The 21,291-nt window shown below is 41.0% G+C and overlaps 1 protein-coding gene across 1 annotated transcript in view; it reads right to left on the bottom strand.

Annotated features, from left to right (window-relative positions):
• Nucleotides 1–297: 297 nt before the first annotated feature.
• LOC133014240 (eukaryotic translation initiation factor 3 subunit H) overlaps nt 298–21,291 on the bottom strand; it is a 61,675-nt gene continuing 40,681 nt past the window's right edge. The window contains exons 4-8 of the mRNA XM_061081430.1: nt 17,187–17,286; nt 14,093–14,242; nt 6,427–6,547; nt 1,034–1,166; nt 298–616 (exon numbers count right to left, since the gene is read on the bottom strand). Of these exons, the coding sequence (XP_060937413.1) occupies nt 522–616; nt 1,034–1,166; nt 6,427–6,547; nt 14,093–14,242; nt 17,187–17,286 (599 nt within the window). The 3' untranslated portion in view covers nt 298–521. The remainder of the gene's footprint in view (nt 617–1,033; nt 1,167–6,426; nt 6,548–14,092; nt 14,243–17,186; nt 17,287–21,291) is intronic.

A 21,291-nucleotide genomic window follows, 5' to 3' on the forward strand; every position in this document is an offset into this window, starting at 1 on the left:
CATAGGACTCCACGCCCAACTTCACTGATACTTCTGTTGCAGCTCTGTTAACAAAGAAATCATTGTTCTCTCTATGTGAAAAAATCCACTTATAATAGGTCACTAGTCTTATTCTAGTGTATAACTATATTGTACAATTTGTAAGATCTAGTTTAGAATTATTATTCACAACCAATACAACAAACTAATTTGGTGAGTAAACCAAGGAATGTCAGGGGCCACAGCAGTGGACTGCAGTTACCATCAAAACCATAGTACTGTTTATTTGCGAAAAAATACAAGAAACCTTAGCGGATATAGAGATGAAAGTCTTTTATTCAAATATTCAAATCAAAATCAAGTGATTTTCAAAGATACATTTGTATCCAAGATGTAGTTAGGCATAAAAACAATGAATAAATTCTTAGAAAACAAACACAGGCGCAGTGTTCCTCCAGCTGTTGCAGAAGTGGTTTTGCATCTCTATTATCTTTCCTTTCTTTCTTGCACTTGCTTCTCCCCCTCTCGCCCTGTCGTCTCCTCTAGTTGTGGCCTTGCAGAGCCTCCGCCATGAACAGCTTCCCGAGGTTCTGGGAGGTGAATTCCTTGACGTTCTGGCAGTAGTTGTTAATTTGCCCTGTTGGAGGAGAGCCACGTGAATCCATGCACCCACACACAAATACACACACAGAAATAAACGACAAATGCACACAAACAGGTGGAGGCGGGAGAGATGGGGTTGGAGGGGGGAAACATCAAATAAGTGGGGAATTGAGTAAACGGAAGGATCAGAATGTTGTCAGTAGGCGGAGGAGAGCTGAGCAGCGTGAAGCAGCAGGGAACAGGGCGGTGGACTTGGAGATTGAGTCGATAAACTTTAAATTAATGTAATTTCAAGATAATGGCATAGATAATTACAAAACCGAACCTGCGCTCCTGTGAGGAGAGCAGAGGCGTCTGATGGAGTTTGAAGGAAGGGGGGGAGGTGGGGGTAGAATCTGTGGTGGAGATGATGAGTTCTGTCTGTGTGTGGAAGTTGTGAGTTTGTGCGTACCTGCAATAAGCAGCGTGTCCATGCGTGGTGGAGCCTGGGGAGGCTTGAACATTTTGGTGATGTCCTCCTCAGGCAGGGAGGGCTCGCCTCTGGTCTGTCGCTGGACGTTCTCCTGCTGCCGCCTCTGGACGTACTGGGGGGGGGGGGGGGGACAAACACAGGAAGAGAGGTGGCATTAGCGGAGGGGGGCACAGGAGGCAAGAGAAAAACAAACATTAATGGCACCAAGAGAAAGGAATGTGGAATGAGAATGGATGGTAAAAGAAATTGGTCAGGGAAAGAGAAGAGGAAAGAATGGGCGCATGGAGGACGGAAAAAGAAATGATGAGAATTTGAAGAGAAAAGAAAGGGCGAAACTGACAGCGGGAAGGTGAGGAGAGGGAGTAAACGTGAGGAAAGAGGTATGAAGTAAGAGAAATGGGAAAAAGAAAAGGCAATGTACAAGCAAGAGAGAAATACAGCTAGAATGATGCAGAGTGGCAGTGGATAGTACAGCGAAGAAAAAAGGAAGAGAAAGGAGAGAGACAATGGCAACAGTAACCAGAACGAAGTGAGATGTAGAGAAACAATGATGATGATATGAGAGAGAGAGAGATAGAGAAAGAGAGAGGAGTTGTAAGTGTTGACAGGGATGGAGTGATTGGTGGAGGACTGACAGTCGGTAAATCAGTGAGGTGCCAGGTCTCTGGAGAACCTAAAAGCCTTGTTAATTTGGCAAGATGGAGAGAATGATACAGAGCGGCGGAGGGGGGGTGGGGAGGAGGAGGAAAACTGGCGTGGGAGCACCTCGAGTACTTTGAGGCAAACATCCCACATTGCATCTGTACGGGTGACTAAAGCTGACAAACTGCTCTCAAAAAACATGTGAAAAATGTTTAAATATTTGTTCTAATGAATCATAACTCCTCCATCCAGGGTGTTCTAGTCCTGCTGATGCATCAAAGCATGACGACGCATAATCAGAATACTGATGAATAACTGAATGCACTTTGTAGATACACACAGCAGGTTTCATTGTGCACCTTAAATGTAGAAATATAGGTGCAAAACCCCCAGAACACTAAATAAATAATAAACTCAAATCAAGTACAAATATAAACCATGCTGCTTTTCCCCCAGTGACTCTTTACAGAGTCCTCAGGCTCATGTCAAGTTGGATGGAGACTGAGGGAGCAGCAGCGTTAAAGTCCTGCCACAAGGTCTGAGTCTGATTGAGGTCTGGACTCCTGCTTAGTTTCAGCTTTATGTTTGAAGTTGTTGTCTTGATGGAACATAATCCTGTCCAGATAATCGTCACAGTTCTCTCGCACTTCAGCGGGATTTCTCTGCATCGGGCTTTCTACATTCACAGGCTTTCCACGGCCTGTTCCACAGTAGCTGCTGGGACCACCAGGCTCCATGCAGGGGCTGCTGGGTTCCCGGTACTGGGCTCTGTCTGACTTTATTGTTTTTGCTAACAACTCCAATTTTGTTATCTAATCTAGAGGACTACTCTGTTCTGAGGAACTGAGAAACAAGCTGGGATCAGAGTCAGACTGGTACAACGTGTACTCGGTCTGGGTACAACGTGTACTCGGTCTAATTAGGTAGAGTAGGGTCTTTTTTTATTGCTACATGCGTCAGCCTTGTGCGTCACTTTGTGAATCCTCGAGGGGTTAGGTTATCAGTGGCATGGGAGAAAACACATAAGGAAATCTGTACCCTATGTGCAAAAACGTTTGCTGTGAAATGACCATTACATTTTAGAATTTGATTCAGAGGAGGAAACTGATCAGTAAGAACATGATCTTCTGTCTGTCCAAACTGTCCTCGGGCACGATACTGAACCTCAAATTGCCCCTGAGGGATGTGCCGGCCGTGTATGAATGATGTGTGATGATAGGAAAAAGTGGTTTCAACATATGTGGGCTCATTATAAATGCGAATGATGTCACCTGGCTGGTGGCTCTTTGCTGTTTTAACAACAGTCTCAGTTCATTTCTGTGAGGTCATTAGCTGGTGCATGAGGATCATCCAGTGCACCTCAGGAACACTGCTACTCAGACACATGACAGTGTTGTGTTTATCCTTTTCTGTAGCACCTGCAGTGTTGGCGTTCTTCCTAGATATAGCAGGCATTTTTAGAAAGGTCCAGTTAGGGTTTTCCACAAGCCGTTAGTGCAAACCTCCAAGTTTACTTGGTCTCTTGGGCGCGGGCACTTGAAGGCACATTATCACCTCGGTGTGGAAGGGTTATAACTCCTAGCTGGTGTTCCAGTGGGTGTTTGGAGTCAGAGAGTAGATACTGGTCAGTGTGTGTGGGTTCTCAGTCCAAACAGGCAAGACATCCTGACATCCTGTGATGTGAAATTGACGTTTCTGCATCATCCACATATTTAAACCGGTGGCTTGGTGCTGTTCCTCTGTAGGAGGTCGGGGCTTTGCGTTCTTAGTTCTTTCATGTAGAGGTCTGCACAGTGGGAGATGCTAGTAAGTCTATGGTGAAGTCATGTTCTTGTCCATTAAACCCCCTGCTGAGCTGGAAAAACCGTCAGAAACATGTAAGATACAATCATGAAACTTTACAATGTGGTTGGGATCAAATTGAATTTGAAGACAGGTGCGATCTGACTCATCACTACTGAGTAGTCATGGTCTTTTAAAATTCTTTATTCTTTATACTGTAAGAGTCATCATCTTGCTGATTGTACTGTAGTCCATTGAGATCAACCAATCTGTTCCATCTGTCCTTGAGTTTTCTTTTAGATGTGTAGATTTTATTTATTTATGCGTGTAGGTTTTTGCGTAAAGGTTTTACTCTGGCCTATTTTGGATCAGTTCCAAAGCGAAGACCTTTATGTCAGACCATTAAATCTTAATACTCTTTGTTTCTGCTTCCCTCCTTTTGGCACCCTAGCATTTCTGATGGGTGAGCTAGTGGAGTTCGACAACCATCAATTTGAGACATAATTTGCTATATCTTTAATGTCTAAAAAATACATGGTAACGACCTATAGCTGAATCATATAATTGTACCATTAACTATCAATCATGGCTCCTGGGTTCATACGATTATCACATTGCTCCGTAACCTAATCTCCTGCTAAGACTTTCTTGCTTATGTGAATGGACAAAAAAGATAATGAATAAATAAAGGGTAGCGACACATAAATTACAGGGTACTAAGGCCACATATTTTGCCAGGGAACTTGCTATTCACCAAATTGAGAGTTTTAAATGAAAAATGGAGCTGTCCCAGTACTCCGCGATTTTTCCAACTTTCTATGATGATTAATACGGTTCCATTGGTCTGGGAAGCAGCAGGGTCAATAGCACAAGATTAGACGGAGCAGGAGATGTAGATGTCTGAAAGGTGCATTAGAGGCTCACCCTGCTTTTCTCTGGGTGCACTGTTTGTTCATTGTAGATAATAGTGTGAAACATGGGAAAAAGTAGGCACCATTAAAGGGTCTGCCTGTCTGTGTTATATTGTGTGTGACATGAGTGCGTGTATGTGTGTCGGGGTTAAGGCTTGGGGGGGGCGGTGATGATGAGAAGGTCGGTAGTGGAGGATGATGGATCATGAGGGCTTCAGTGTGGGTGATTGGCCAGGGGGGGGGTGGGTGTTTCTTCGCAGCCCAGGTTGTGAACGTCTTGTGTACATACAGGGACAACCTGTATGTTTGTTGTGAGTCTGTTTAATGTGTGTGAACTTGCTGTTGGCCGGGATGATGATGAGGACTCAGCCCGGATCAACATCAATGCTTCAGGTGTTTCCTAATTTCCACTGGCAGAGAAGAACGACAGAATAATGTTCAAACGTGCATGTGAGGTGTCACATTGTGCCTGGTTTCTTCCAGTTTCCTGTTTGTTTGTCTGTGCAGGAGAGGCTGGATGTTTACAATGCATCGGGCTGTGGTTGGAGTTGCAGACGGTTCGTGGCCAACTCTTCATCTGGGAGTGAGAATGTTTTTCTGCTCTGGTGTTTTTGCTGCTTCCGGCTCAGTTTGTGCTTGTAGGAGGTGAATGTGTCTCGAGTGTTTGTGCACACACACACACAGTATCTGTGTCTTACAATGTGCTGCAGCTTTCAAATAAAGTCTGGTTTTGTGATGAGTCTGGCTGGTACAGAAAATATGTATATTTTTTCAAAGTTTAACCAACCAACAAAATAAAAGAAACACGTATCTTATTAACATCAGCTTGATGTCCATTTGTATCAGCTGCTCCTTGGTGCAAACGGTATAAGGAGATTGCCTGACCGAGGCTCCTGACGCATGATTTAATCACCCGTGGCTCTACATTTTTATATTTAAGAATAAACTAACGACTCTAACACGGAAGTAACCCCCATGGTGATGAAAATGAACGATTCCTGACAGGAAAAGTAATGCAACACGTGGAGGTGAGGCGTGTTGGAAATTTGAGTGATGCTGAGCCACAATGGGCACGTGTCAGCAGCTGCAGTGAGGTGGAAGCTGATAAGACTATAACAGGTATTTGAAGGTTAATATTAGTCATTCTGGTCTCATTAGTGTCGGCTCAAAACAACAGAAAATTACTTTTACACCCGTCTGTGCTGGAAGTTAGCAATACTCGTGTTGGTGGTTGGCATTTTCTGTTTGAAATGAATGCTTCTATTGTAAAAAAGGATCAGGCAACATTTGTGCGACTGTATTTTCTGGCAGTTGGTCTATAATCAGTGCTTTTTATGATATATTAATTAAGCAAGTTAAAAGCCAGCCTGCTGCCCGGATTAGTGGTCTCCAGAGAGATCTGACTCACAGAGCGGAAACCTGAAGCTCCACAATTGAACCCAACCAGACTGAATATAAATTGGACCCTGCCTAATTTGACTCCCCATGTCCAGTTTATTTGTTATTCAAATCACAATCATTGGCAAATCAAAATAAAAAATAAGAAACTGGAGTGGAAGATGTCATTCAAGTTAATTTGATCATCTGAAATGTTGTGCTTTACTGACTGATGCATTTCCTGTCTTCAGCTGACAGTGATATGTCTATGGAATATCCACATACATCAATGCGAGTATACATTGTTTTTATAGACAATAAATATCTATATATCGTTAACCTTTGCTGTAGTTACCGCTGTGGATTTTAAGTGGGTGTATGTGAGCCTGGTGGACTGTGTGTGTGTCTGTGTGTGTGTCTGTGTGTGTGGTGTGTGTGGTGTGTGTGTGTTTGTGCAAACTGCTTGGTACTTCTGCTTCTTGCCTACTGCTATTACGGCTACAACTAGTTGTGTCCATGTCTGAGAGAAATATAACTGCTGTGTTCCTGCCGAGTTAGGGGGCTGTATGTGCCTCGGCTGCTGCTGCTTGCTGATTGTGTGTGTAGGTGGTGTGTGCGCATTGGTGAGTGTGTGTTTGTGTGTGAATGCGTGAGAGTTACCTGGTGTTTCTGCTGCTGTTGCTTACTCAGGTTGCGGCTGTAGGTGTTAAATTTGACAATGTCTTGGCTCATGTCATCGACTCTGTCCATCAGAAGCTGAAGGCTCTTCTCCAAGTGATTGCTGGAAAGAAAAATGTCAGTATGTCATTCGCACATTTTTGTACAGCCATCAGCAAGTGTCAGCAGCAATGACGTACATCATTTTATTCACCCTCGCTCCTGAACTTCCCGATACCAAACACACCAATTACCTCCACCCAGACGATTACAGTTTTAGCCCTGTGTGTTGGTTTGTTTGAGACGAGTTCAAAGTTTCCACTGCTTTCACCTTCTTAACAATCTGGCAAAGTTTCTGCAACAAAGAACCTGGAACATTGGAAATTTCTTGGCTATTCCGCCAGCGCTGCAGCACCAATTTACATACTAAAATCACAGTTGGGGGGGGGGGGGGGGGGTCTGCCATCTAGTGAGACTGAATCTACGAGTTCACCATCTTCCAGAGTGGCTCATATGTGTCCTGAAAGAGATCCGACATGAAATCTTCCTCCTGGGGTTTGACTGTATTCAGACCCCTGGACCGTTCCCCTTGTCCCTGTGCTGTGTCTATGCTCATGTCCCTCATATCCCCCCCCCCCCACAACTCAACACTGCTGTGCTGACAATGCTGACAACATCCTCTTCTCTCTCCTCCCATGAGCCCTGTTTTTAACAGGATATCTCACTACTGACTTAACGTCAACCTTGGCCAGGCTGCAGTGCTCTACTTCAAGTCTTTTTCCTCTTCTACTTTCCTCTGTGGCATTACACAATATTGTCTTATTTATGAATGTTTGGGTGCTACACAATGCAGCACGCAACTGTGGGAAAACAGATTCTGACTTGTTTATTTAAATGACAATTGTACCCGCAAGGAATGCCAGCCCTGTGTATGTTTGGGCTGTGTGTGCACTCGTGCCGACAGAACTGTTTTGTGTGCCTTTTATTGTCTCTGTGATTATGTGGAGGCAGAGCGGAGAGAGGTTTGGGTGATTTCAGTTACTGTCCTCTCTGCTGTGAGATTTTTCAATTACCAATTTTATAAATCAATATTTCTCTCTCGCTCCCCTGGCTCCTCACACGCTCCATCTTCTGTTGCAAGCAACAAAAAAAAAATCATCTCGTCGAGAAATAATTTACCCAACCTCAATTTCTTGGACTTAAAAAAAAAAACCTGTCACCGTCTCCACAGCTGTTACCTTGCAAATATTGATTGGGAATACCTTTCTTTATGGTGTATTAATACAGAGGATAACCACCTTTTTGGTACAGCTGAGAAACTAGATCCAATGAACCCAGAATTGAACTTGTACTCAAATATACCTTTTTAATCTGTGAAGATTTCCTTTGTAGCCAATTTTTGCATCTAACAATTCTAAAGCTACTTTTCCGACATAACAAACATGACCTTATTTAAATTGCTTCACTCTGTCACAGTAGCTCTCTAGACTTCATCTCTCAACAGAATCCTGAGTCAATTACAACAATGAGTAAACAACTTTGTAACAGGCTCTAGGGGTGGCACAATAATAAAAAAGTAATGTTTGAACAATACACTCATAAAACTTACTACAATACAGTTATGAATCCAGTATACTTGGTGCTACGAAGGTGATAAGAAATTAAAGTAAAAGGGGAATTGTTATGGTATCATATTATTCACAAACTGCAACATGAGTGACAGACGAAATCAATTAATAATCTAACATCAAACGTCTGTTAGCTCTGACTTCTGCACTTTGTGTGGTGTACATTTATAATGTATGCAATGGAAATCATTAGAGCAGGATCCTTGAAAACATCTGTCAGTTATTTACAGATGGGTTAAAATTCTTCGTAATCCGTCTGTATACATCAAATCATTTATCTTGTGTGTGTGTTATTTTGTTATCAGGTTTTCATAATATCTTTTGCAGTACATTGTGAAATTGAAGGGCTTGTGTATGAGTACTTGCTACGTGGAAATAAAAGGTTATATGAATCGATTTGATCTCTATTTGATATTTTGAGCTACCACAATTGAATTGAGAATGCAATGTTGATTGAAAAATAAAATATTAAGAAATTCTTCATCCACTTCAAAGTAATTCGGGTTTTTTTGTGTATGATAAACACATTTCAAAGGGGTTATGTATTTCCTTAACACTGAAAGATAGGACTACCAGTTACACCTGGTTGAAAAAAACTAGATGCTGAATAATCTATTCCAGACTGCACAGTGTCCGATGACTAACTCCCCAGAGTTTAATTATTAAGAGAGGTCAGTGAACCTTCGATCAATCCTGAATTAGAAATCAAAGTCTATCGAGGGAGATCCTATGATCACCAATTCCGTTTCAACGCCGGGTTCGATGGCTGCCCATCCTGTATGTGTGCTCGGCCCGACATGCTCATATTCACAGAGGACAGTAGAGGACAACTTCTAAATCAGTATTGATGTGCAAGCAAAAATAGGCCGGCATTCAGTAAATTGAAAGTTCAGAGGGGAGCTGTTTAACAAAGCTGCCAAGGAAGTGACTTCCCTTCTTACAATGACTGTTTTCAGTGATGGAGCCTTTTTCACCGATGGACTGAGGCCCAACACAAACCAACAGACGGGCTTCTGCAGCAGTGTACGGTTTTAAAGAGGACATTGAAAATCGAACATTGTCCCAGCACTGGTGTACACTGTTGTCTTGGCAAAATATTAAATTTAGTAGTCATAAAACAAATGATATTTTTATACAACATTTTCACACATATTCATATCATATAAATTTGATGCGACTGAATAGCCTACAGCACAGTTGTAACTATTCCATTAAGGAAAAGAATCATCATAGACAGGAATATTATTGCCCGGTGATCAAAAGCACCGTCTCACTGAATCAATTTCGTCTGTCAGGGGTCATTTTTCCCCAGAGTATTTTATTCACAGTATCATTTCTGTCACCACCTCCTTTGTGACCTTATTTCAGTTATTTCTCCTCTCTTCTTCCCTCTTGTCTCATTCCCTCTCTAGCTGCAGCCTGAATAAAGTATTCTTCCTGTTCTCTGTTCCTGCTCTTGATCAACTTCTCCCTTATTGAATATATCATCATATTTCTACAGAGCATGAAGCTATGTTTACATATCTTTCTATTTTCGTACATTTCAGTACAGACAGCCAATGACACTAACCCAACAGTGGCTAATGGTTTGACTATTTAGTTTTATTCATACTGCACAACAAAGACAAATTATGAGGTTTAAAGCATAATTTACAGTTAACTATGAGGAGAACTGTGAAAATGGTTAAAGACTACTGGTGCTCCGATTGATTGGCTACTGGTTGTCATCGGTTGATATTCCCCTTAATTAGTTTGATCAGCGGTCTCTATAAACACCGATCAGATGAGGCAAAACCAACAGCTGTCACTCAGGAAGTGCAACTCTCAACAGAGATGAGATGGAATTGAGAGGGCTCACTCCTTTAGTTTTCTTCAGTAAATACTTCTGTATTGTAACCTTTTCATTTTATTCCAGGAGCTGATGGTGGAAAAAGGAAGCGAGGGAGGCATCTCTCTTCTCATCTCTGTTGAGTTGCACATGTGCAGCATTTCATTGATTCCACAGGAAAGTTGAGCTAAAGTTACGAAGCTGTTGCACTGCCAATAATAAACAGTTGCCAATGAATATATGATACTTTACCATTCCTTTATTTTATACAATGTTAATATAGTTAAATAAATGCTCCATGATAACAAAAAGGCTTTCAAAATGAGACACCTGAGGTACACATGAAGCACGCTGTCTGATCACCATTTGCTTCTCTGCGATGCGTGATTTTGCTCGGTTAAACTTTATAGAGTTTGTGAAACGCTGTCTACGACTAATTCTTAATCATTTGAGTCTTGTCAATCGGCAAACGTTACATATGACGTTATTTCTTTCTTTGTGTAACAAAAAGAGTCCCTGTGGGTGCTCAGTTGTGTTGTGGAAGGTTCAAACGCAACGCATTTCATCTTTGCAAACGGGGTGAGAAAGTTAAAGTGCGTGTCCTGCTCATAAAGTTCAGCTATAAAATCCCACACAACGTCATTCAATTCAATTTTTAAAAAAGGAACAACTTGACAGGAATAATGGCCATTTATTGACAAAATTCTGACTGGGATTCAGCCCGGTAGTGTTTATTTGCATAAAGTGCAGGGAAGAGAAATCGGATTATAAGTGGTTACTTACATCACCCAAACTAGGGGACATAGACCCAGTGATTGGTCATTGGCCCAAAACATCCTGATCGGATCACCCTAAAAAAACCATGTAAGATTGGCCTATACTAAAAGTGCTCTGTGATGTGACGTATATTGTCTACTGTGTAACAAAGAGCCATTTCAAGCCTGTTTGGGGGTAAAAGCTACATAAATGAATTTCCATTCATGCAATCCATCACCACGATCAACATTATCATCTGTGGTAAGAACAACCCTGTTTGCCAAAGTGAAACTGCATTCACTCAGCCCGAGACATAGATGACATTGACAAATGGGGCTGCAGATTGGAAAATGAGACAAAAGGAAAAAAAACATTAAATAAAACCCATTATCGTTTACTTTTTGAAGGAGTGGAAATGAGGAGAAAAGGGTGGGGCTGTCAGCAGAAGATGTAGAGAGACGGACGCTACAATCCAACACGAGGACAGAGCTGCGTAGCAATCTGACAACTTCAGGAAACAATTTCATCTCGCCAGACATCCCATCGGCAGTCATCCCGACGGAGAGGGCTGGGCTGCCTCTTCTCCATTTCGCATCATATCTGAAGCTTTGTTTGAACCTCTGAGTGGTCGTCTTCAAAATGGAGCGATATGAAAGAAGAGCGAGGCCTTCTCCTTCCGTCTATTTGACAATTTGTAAGAAAAAGGACTGCGGGTGCAAAGCTTGGCTGGCCACGCGTATGCCTTCTACAGAGCTGTGGAACAATTCATCTACTTGATAGCTTACTTGTGTTACAGGACACAGACGATGAGAATCACACCAACTCCTGATTGGTTCCACTGCAGTGTACAACTAAGCGCAGTGCATTTTGTGTGCTAACTGACTGAATCAGCACTGCAAGTCGTTATTGTGCTAATTTCTCCCACCTGCCCCTGGGAGGCTTTTTGATTAGCAGCTTCACAGCTGTTGCTCCACTTGCAGCGGTTTATCTCCATAAATGATTGCTGATAAATTCTCCCGAGACTGATGCTGATGCCTCTGGGATCTAAATGCAAGACTTAAAGAGGCTGTGAGAGGATATGGTGGGGTGATGCTTGCTCATATTGCGCTCATTAGTAATGGAAGACAAAGTTTGATGGCGAGTCCTGCTTTCGGAGAGCTTCAGGAATAAATACGCTTTGACATTTATATGTGGCATTTACTGTACCTTTCTTTAGACTGTATATCTCAATCAAACATCCAATAGTGACCCAGAGGCACAACAGTAAGCTCCAGAAATCAAATAAGTTGTCTCAAATGGTAAAAGGAACTAAAACTTAACTCTGTGTGCAAATTTGAGCCAAGCAATAAATACAGGTTAGACTTTGGTTTAACTATATTGTGCATCTGACAGGAATTACCAGTCACGAAACTTCCCCTCTGTGGTACACCTCATAGAATGGGTACATGAATTATCATGAATTCATGCAATAACCTCTTAAAATTATTAACATGAATTTAAATTCTTCCATTTGTGACCTGCTACAGTAACATCCTATGATCAAGCCATCAATTAAGGAGAGTACCTCATCATAAAAAATGATGGTTTCTTAAAATGACGTTTGCTTTTTTATTGAGCGTGTTTATGTGTTCATGATAGCCAGCAGGTAAATGGACAAACCCACAAATTGATCAGTGAAAGCATATAGCCTGTAATTTTTGCTGACATCCAAGACCGGTAGGGATCATCAAGTAAACATTTGCTTCCCTCGACTTCACGGTTGGACATAACTGGCCCCTCAACTAAAGTGTTGGAATGAAAAATGTGTTATTAGTGATGCAATTGTGAATTGAAATGAATTAGGTGTTAGCTACTTAGGACCTCATCATGTTTGTGGCTCCTCAACTAAATCTCCATGACACACACGGGAGTCCAGGAGCTGTGTTCTACCAACCACATGGTACTGCTGTCTCAGATGGTTGAAATATGGTTTATAGAATAAGGCTGGTGTTATTTGTCTACTTTTTATTGTTATCAACAAACCCCATGAAAAGACCTAAACCATCGGAGAATTTATTCTGCTAACAAGTCAGCATTTCAGGAGCCTTATATAGCTTATGCCTATGTACCATATAACTCCATTATCCTCAGGAAACTATAAAAAACAGATAAAAGAGCCATAACGCTGCACTGGGTGACATGTTTCTTCACTACAACAAACACAGAGCGTGTAGTTTATGTTACTCAGCCCGGTGTGTTCTCTCCTCAGGGTACTTCAGATATGGTCGACCAAATCTGAACCCGTCCGCACGGGTGTTCAATTTATGTATCCGATCGGGGCTGTTTTCATTGTAATGAAGGAACATGTAAATCAGTAAACTTATATAGTTATTTTATTTGTATTTAACAAGCGTGAGCGCTGGTGACAAAACAATTCTTATTCAGATAAATGTACTTTCGCATTTGTCTTTTCATGTGATTTGCGTGAGGACAACAAAAAGATAAAACAGCCTTCCTAAGAAGTATTTGGAAACAGCAGTGAAGCCATGTATGGTGGGTGACAGGAAGCAAGAATACATCTATAGACCTTGTATTATTTCCTCCAATCTGGTACAGTTTAGAACAGAGAAGAAGACACGGATTAATGCCCATGAGTTCTCTAATGTCAAATCAATTTTAATTTAGAAGTAGCTTTAACTCATGTCAGTGAAAGCAGCCTGTAGGTTTTAAGCGATACCATGATGAGCTTGAAGAAAGCTTTTAAGACACTTTCCAGAACTTACTGCATTCTTCTGTAGCTATGAATTCACAATTCTATTGGTATACCAAGAGCAAATGAATCATATTAATGCAACACTGCTTGGTGTTGGATGGTTGGGGAGGGGGGTATAACTTCCATCAATAACCTCTATTTCCTGGATGTGACCGTAGAATGATTTTGCAAAGAGACTGATGAGACCGACAATTTGTTCATGTTCTCCTACAAACACCATGAGGCAGAAGGTTTAATTATTAAGTTTGAAAAGCTTCCTCCAATCAGAATCTAATAAACGTCAATGAAACATTAGAATTTTGCATGATTTTCATAGGAGCATTTAAACAATAAAAAAAAAAATGGAATTAACGTCTCTGTGTATAAACAAAATCGAGAGAGAACCAAATCCCTCCTGAGCATCCACAGCAGTGATATCTGTTGGATCCGCTACGTGTTCCCCACAATGTCAGGGTTAGATTAGAAACATTTACAGCCGGATTGAAGGTCAGAGGCTTTTACAGAGGACAGATGTTGATAAACGCACACAATTCCCCACAAGCCCATGCAGAAGCACCTTGTAAATGTTGATCCCTTGAGGAAAACCTGTGCGGAATTGTTAATCCAGATATCAAATGTACCTATATTCTCTCCTAACGTTTTTTACAACCTGAGTGTCTAGCCTTAGGCCCTCGTGGTAAATGGCTGCGTGCGTTTATGTCTGACCTGCTTGAGAGGTTGAGCAGTTCGTGCTTGTCGGCGACCGTGGACTTCTCCTCCAGCTCCCACAACATGACACTGATGAGGTGGGAATTCTTGATGATGATGGGCACCTCCTCGAACATATGCTCGAAGCCGATGTTGGCCTTCTTCAAGCTGGAGAGTGAGGAACAGGAAAGGAGAAGAAGGTCAGAATTTATGACAAAATTACCATCACACTGGGGATGTACACATGTTGCTTGAGCCACTTCCAATGAGACTGTACGCGATTGTAATAACACAAATTGTAGTCTCTAATTCTAATCGCTTCAAATTCATACTATGAATTAAATGTTTTTCTTGCCAGCCCACAAGTAAAAACTCCGGTGAGCATCTGAATTAGCCCTCGTGACAACAGCAGAGGATCCTACTGAGGCGTCACCAAGTGTCAGTGGGTGTGTTGATTAAGTTTATAAAACTTAAAACAACAAAAGTAATACCAATATCTCAGGATCAAAAAGCGGACGAGCATAGAAAACACAGACAAAGATATCAAGGACGACCCTGGTGTCTATACGCTAAAAAAAAAAAAGTGATATCTGTAGCAGAACACACGAATTGCACTCTGCCTCCGTTATGCTCAGGAGTTTTCTGTGTCATTGTGAATGCATCCAACTGGAGAATCTCTCTTAAGGTGAGAAATGCAAACTCTGCAGAAAAACCGAGTCCTGTTGTATGTACATACTGGAGTTAATGTCTGAAAACAACAATAGCGTAACAGTGTAATGAGAAAACCATTTGTGTTTATGCATTGAGATTAAATTTGTGAAATCAGTGGGGATCGTTAGTCAGTAACAAACAAAACTCATTCCAATAAAAACCCAGATCGTAGCCGATTCATGACCAATCTGAATATTTTCAAGTAAACAGTGAGTGGGTGTGGTCAACAGCTGCTCTACTCTAACAGTTGTTTCTCAACACAAGTAGTTTGCTGTTGCCACTAATGTTGTACTTCGAAGTAAACTGAATCTCGGCCGTATAAAAGCAAATATGAATCATAACGTTATGCATGTTGCATTTGATATCGAAGAATGGTGTGATACGATAGGATGTGCATATCGCTTACCTCAAGCAATGTACGACTCAGTAGCATAAATTACATTTTTATGGGCCGTGCTGATAAGTGTGCAGAGCGCTGAGCGACTTTAACCACCTCTTCTTGTTCCTCGGGATCTAAAAGCTGCATATCTCTCTGCCGGGCTCTTTCTCTGACATGGGCTTGTTAACACAAAATGGAACTTCAAACTTTGCTTAATGTCTCACATAAATCCGATAGCACTGACTGACTGCCTTGGTTCAGTCTGTCACTTGTGCACAGTGCATGAGCTACAAACTAATATCTGTATATGTCTAATGTTGGCTTGTTCAGCGTGCTGTGCTCGTTTTGGGATCAATACGCCTGCTGCATTAATCCACCATGTGCACTGTACCAGGAACAGATGTTTATACTATGCTTGCCTGTGTGATAAATAGCGTTGTGGAGCATCATTTGATTCTGCTACGGTAATTTTGATAAATGCAGTTTTGTATTCAGAGTAGAGCATCACCTCGGGCAAACTTTAAGATGAGACTTAAAGGCAAAGGAAGTGGACAACCCTGCCTCAGGCTCTGAGTGTGGAGGACACAAATCAGTATGGATAACAGCAGTCTATAAGAAAAATCTATAATGTTATGTATACTGTTTGTTATACATATTGGCACAATTATCCATCTAGAGTGCTTTAAAGCATTTCCTGCATATTATGACCTTTTCAAATACCCACAGAGTGATATAAAAAGGTATCTAGAAGGAAATGGAAGGACATTACACTGCAGGCAGGACAAATTGCTCAACCCTACTGGACGTAGCACACACTTAATGCCATGCTCTTTCCAAGTCGGTCCCTGCTGGACAAAGCCAAAGGTTGACTCCACAGGCTGACTAATTTGACGCTTTAGATTGTGTGCTGAAGTGGAGTCTATTGACCACTGCATCCATAGTCCAGCGGACTTGGAGAGCAGTTCAAAGGGATGGGTCTATTCAGCACTCATCTATCCCTGCCTTTCATTTCAAAAAGGTGCACAATATATGCAAGCTTATGTAACATCAAATACACCAACATGAAAGGGACTGCTTTTAGCAAACACAGTCGTGTGGGAAAAAATGAAACACTTTTGAAGTTTTGCATCTTTGGAAAAAAGGACAACTTATTGATATTCAGATTTCCAGTCTCTCTGAAAATAAGCAGATAGACAAGATAGTTGTAATTGGGTGGCATTGCCCTTTCCTTACCTTAGCTGCCCTCTTTCAATCATGGACTTATTGGGAACACTGATAGCTACAGATTGGGGCCATAATAAATCATAGGGACTAATGAAAAGCCGCAGAAATCAGAAGGATTCTGACTCTGGGCCAAACACACTTGGTCAATAGCAGAGTGGCTCGTAATAAAGACATACAGGTGGAGAAATACAGAAAAAATGGGGAAGTGAAATAAAACTGATGCAGATCTTTAGGCTCCCGTCTCCCCGCAAATACACTTGCTTTTAGTGGATTCAAAATATGTCCGAATTTTTACGCACGCAAACACACGCAATTTAATGCCCCAGGGACTTCTTCACTGAGCATGTTCAACTTACATTTGTCTGTGTCTGTTTTTGTCATGCGTGTGTTTATGCCTGCGCTAGCTTGTGCAGTTGGACTACCCTGAACAGCCTGGAAAATAGTTCACCTCATTACATTCCTTTTTAGCTGCAATTTAAAAGCAATCATGCTTAGCCTTTGGGTCAGAAAAAGCATAAACATTGGACATTTGTTTGAAGGGCAAGGACAAGCTGATAAAACATCAGCATCCATCTCCGACTGCAGCCACATGTGGATGAACAAGTCTGCATTTGCATCCATTGAATAAGCAGAGTCAAAAGAGCCCCCCCAAAAAATACTCATGTGAGTAATATGAACCGTTGCGTTAATACACATGCTCAAATTATGAGAGCATCTGCAGTTCAGTGTGAATGTGTTCGAGAAACTCATCCACATATTGTCCGTATGTGTGCGTGTGCATCTTGATGAGCTACTCACCCCTCAGGTGTAAAATCTTTCTCTTTGCAGATCTCCATTAGTTTTGGAGTGAGCCTGTAAGCCTTGAGGGACAGGGAGCCTTGAGCTGTCTTTATCGGGTCTAGAATGAGAGGAGAGAGAAATGAGTTAAGCAAATTATTTGAAACTGACTTTTGATCCGATTCTTTGAATTCAAAAACAAGCTATAAGTTCAATGTGAATATGTATGGTTGGCTGCAGCCAGACGCTGGGCTCCAAAAGTTTTGTACATGAGCACTGGTTCTCCGCTGCTCGACTTGGAGCTTGGAATAAAGCATTTAGGAGTTAAGTGCCTTGCTCAGGGGTAACTTTAAAGATGACAATGAGTTGAGAACATTTGTCATTCAGTTCCTGTAGCCCACATTTTCCCAGTCTGACACGAGAGAACAGTTTACTTAAGATTCAACTAATTTCTTGAGATGTTTAATTGAATGTCTGGTGATGAAATTAGAGACATTTCACAAGTTATCGTCCTCTTCTTATGCCATTACGCAAAACTAAATAGAAAATTAAACAGAATTTAAAATCATACGACCAGATGACAATTTTTTTATTTACACTGATGTGTCTGTGCATGACCCACCATCGTAAGGCAAAATGAGAATGTATTCACTGATTTAGAATGCATACGTCCTTATTAAAAGCACTCATAACTTGCTTATTGTCAAGTTCATATTTTCAAGCAACTTACAAATTAAAAAGGCAAGAGAGGAGCTACAATAAAATTCATTTTCAGGACATTGAGCACATGAGTCAGATCTTGTATTTGATGGATTTCTCATTTAACAATTATAATACTTCAGTTTAAGGGTGGAAGACATTCATTTCTGCACATGGTAACACATCTGAGCTGGAAAGAATGGAGTGGAGGACCAACTGGTCTGTGTGATGCAAAACAGCTCTCTATTTTGTAAGATATATTCACGGAGAGAGTCGAGTTGAGAGTTTTGAGTTTAAGTAGAAGTTAAAGAGGACAAACGATACCAAATCTGAGAAACTGTTCATATTTACATGAGCTATTTCTGCTTCTTGCTACATAGTCAAAGATTACTGAAGATTATTGGCTCACACTGGACGGCCTGAAAACCGCCAAACTAGTCAACCAGATATTTTAGCATGACTTACTGTATTCTGTTCCCAACAGTCATTTACCTACACCTCAGCCAATCCAAAACAAGACGGAGAATTGACAGCCAATTCCTACTGAGACTGCTTGGTGATAGTTACACTTGATCTAGACAACCCTCCTACATCTGTAAGAAGCTTGATGAGTAAAACATAATCTGACCTACTAAGAGTATCTTTAAACCCTCTCAGATATAAATGAGGAATTCAATTAAATAAGAAATTTATTCCAAAATGATCAGATATTCTCCTGTGCAGCAAAGAGTAAATAATTTATGCTGTTTTACATCTGAAGGAAGCTCAAATTTGTTCCTTCAATTTAAGAAACTGTGATTGATTTGCTTAAAATTATTTTAGCTTAGATAATGAAACAGAATATTCAGTGCGATGTTATTTACAAACAGGATTATGGCATCATTATGGCATCAAGCAGAAATTGAATGAGAAATTGTTTTAATAGCAAAGACACTGAAACGTCCTTCAGGAGGAGAATGTGAAAGAGCCTGATTCCTGCCATAAAGCTGCTTAAACCTAAATACTAAATATTTTAAATTTCAGTTTGTCTTGATTGACCATTGCAGCAAATGACTGATCTGCCCAGTTCTTCAATCATTGCTGAGTTTGATATGTCACTATTGGTTCCTCATCGTGCAGGACAATGCGTGGCCTTATGTGGCCAGAGTGTGTAGACGGTTCATGGATGACAAAGACATGGATGCTCATGTTCCCCTGGTCTAAATCTGATTGAGAACGTCTGAGACATTATGTATCAGTGTATCTATCGCAACCAAGTAGTGCCACAGACTGTCAAGGAGCTCACGGATGCCTTGATTCGGGTCTGGAAGGAGATCCCCCCGGACACCATCCATCGTCTCATCGGGATCATGCCCAGACGATGTTGGGATGCATACAGGCAAGTGGTGGTCATGCACACTATTGAACAACCTTAAGAGTTGTTGTAATGTCAAGTGGGAACAGCTTGTAATTTCAAATTTTCACTGATTTTGAATCCATTATTTTGTTCTCAATGAATTATACAATGTACATCATTAAAGATTTCCAACATGAATATTGTGTTCATTGAGATCCCATGTGTGATTAAAGTGTTCCCTTAATTTTCTTGAGCAGTGTAATTCAGTATGACCCACGAAAGATGTTATAAAAATTGAAATGGCTCCTGATAGGAAAAATCTCCTCCCCCATGTTAACACTTTGCCTCTAATAACGTTCTGTGCTTCAGGAGTTATACCTATGTCCCTGAATTTAACCTGCATTGAGCTGTTTGCAGGTCAGCTCTGTGTCCATCCCTCTTCACCTCTTAAACTTTTCACCTCCTGAAAGAAAACTGTTGTCATGGTGAAGATATTAAACCAATTGGTTTAACAACCTGCTCGTATTCTAAGCTGTCACTGGACGGATGCCATCAACTTGCCAGATGGCGATCGTATTGATTAATGCGCTGGCATAAAATGACCAGTGAGCTAATGATGAAGAGAACAAAAAAATAAATCAATTTTCTTTCCCGTTGACTTTAAACAGAGATAATGTCAATTCCTTTGAGGTGCTTTGATCCATTAAGCGCTGCATTATTGATTGACATTAACAGGAGACCTCGTTGGGAATGAGAAAGGGCAGAGTGAGTAACAGCCCGAGTGGCCTGCAGGACTTTATCAGAGGGGTTCATATGTCGGGTGGTTAAAATTAATCTTCGTCTATCATGGATTTGTATCAGAGAACATGACCACTCTGAAGTGATTTCGGGAAAAGAACAGAGACAAAGCAGCACTGACACATGAATGAAATTATTTTCAAAATAACAATTGTAGTTGTGAGTCGATAACAAATGAGCAGTTTTAATGAGACTGATTTCAGATCAGTGAGACTTGTTTGTGGCTCATGATTTCAGAAATGAACTTGTTTTTGTTTGCCTTCCAAATAGAACACAGCAGGAGATCTATAACATTTAAGTGAGCAGTGGCGCCTTGGTAGAGCATGCAGGAGGCCAGACTTGATGTATAAAGTTTGAGCAAAATAAATACAGCAAATAAACTCTTTTTTGGTGCCTTAAACATGTATGATAGGGCTGCTCGATTATGGAAAAAATCATAATCACGATTATTTTGGACAAAAACTAAATCACGATTATTCAAACGATTATTAATATGTGCCCTTATTTTTTTGAAGGACTAACCGGAAGTACCAGTCACTTCCGGTTCCGGTAAACACCGATTACGGCTGCGTGTCTTATTCCTCCGTGAAACCATGCAGGATATCGGTGCCTTGTTATTCAAACCCTTAATGATGGCAACATTCTCCATAAAAACACTTTGTAACTGAGAACTTTGAAATTTCCTCTCATTATTAAATTGAACATGCGCGTCTCTTTAGAAAAAAATGCCAAATAATCGTTTCAACTCGATTATAGTAGTTTGGAGATCGTTTGACCCAATAATCGTAATCACGATTATATTTCGATTAATTGAGCAGCCCTAATGTATGACACCTCCTTTTCATCCAGATGTATCCGTATACTTCCTCATAACTGTCCATAGCGTGTTAGAATCGCAACACACCCACTCGCTCGCTGTGAATTTTCCAGACATTCACTTGCTGTATTCTCACACAAGCTCACTCGGACATTTACCAGAAGCTTTCCTGCCAGCCCTTAGTAAAACATCCTGAACAACTGACTCAATCATATGCATATTCACATACAGCCCCTCCGGGACATTCAGTAAAATGTCCAGACCTCAGTGAATGTCTAAGAGAAGTGTTGATTTTCGGTTCATAAACCTGAAGGAGGCAGATACAGAACATTATAAAGTGAGCAATGTGAATTGCAATAGAAAATACCCTTAATACTCAATAATGCGCACAAGTGACATACTTAATACTTTTGACAATGTCTACATTTTATTGTTTGTCTACAGCTTGACGTCAGAGTCCCATTTGAACACCATGT

This window comes from Limanda limanda, chromosome 11 (genome assembly GCF_963576545.1).
Source record: "Limanda limanda chromosome 11, fLimLim1.1, whole genome shotgun sequence".
Taxonomy (NCBI): domain Eukaryota; kingdom Metazoa; phylum Chordata; class Actinopteri; order Pleuronectiformes; family Pleuronectidae; genus Limanda; species Limanda limanda.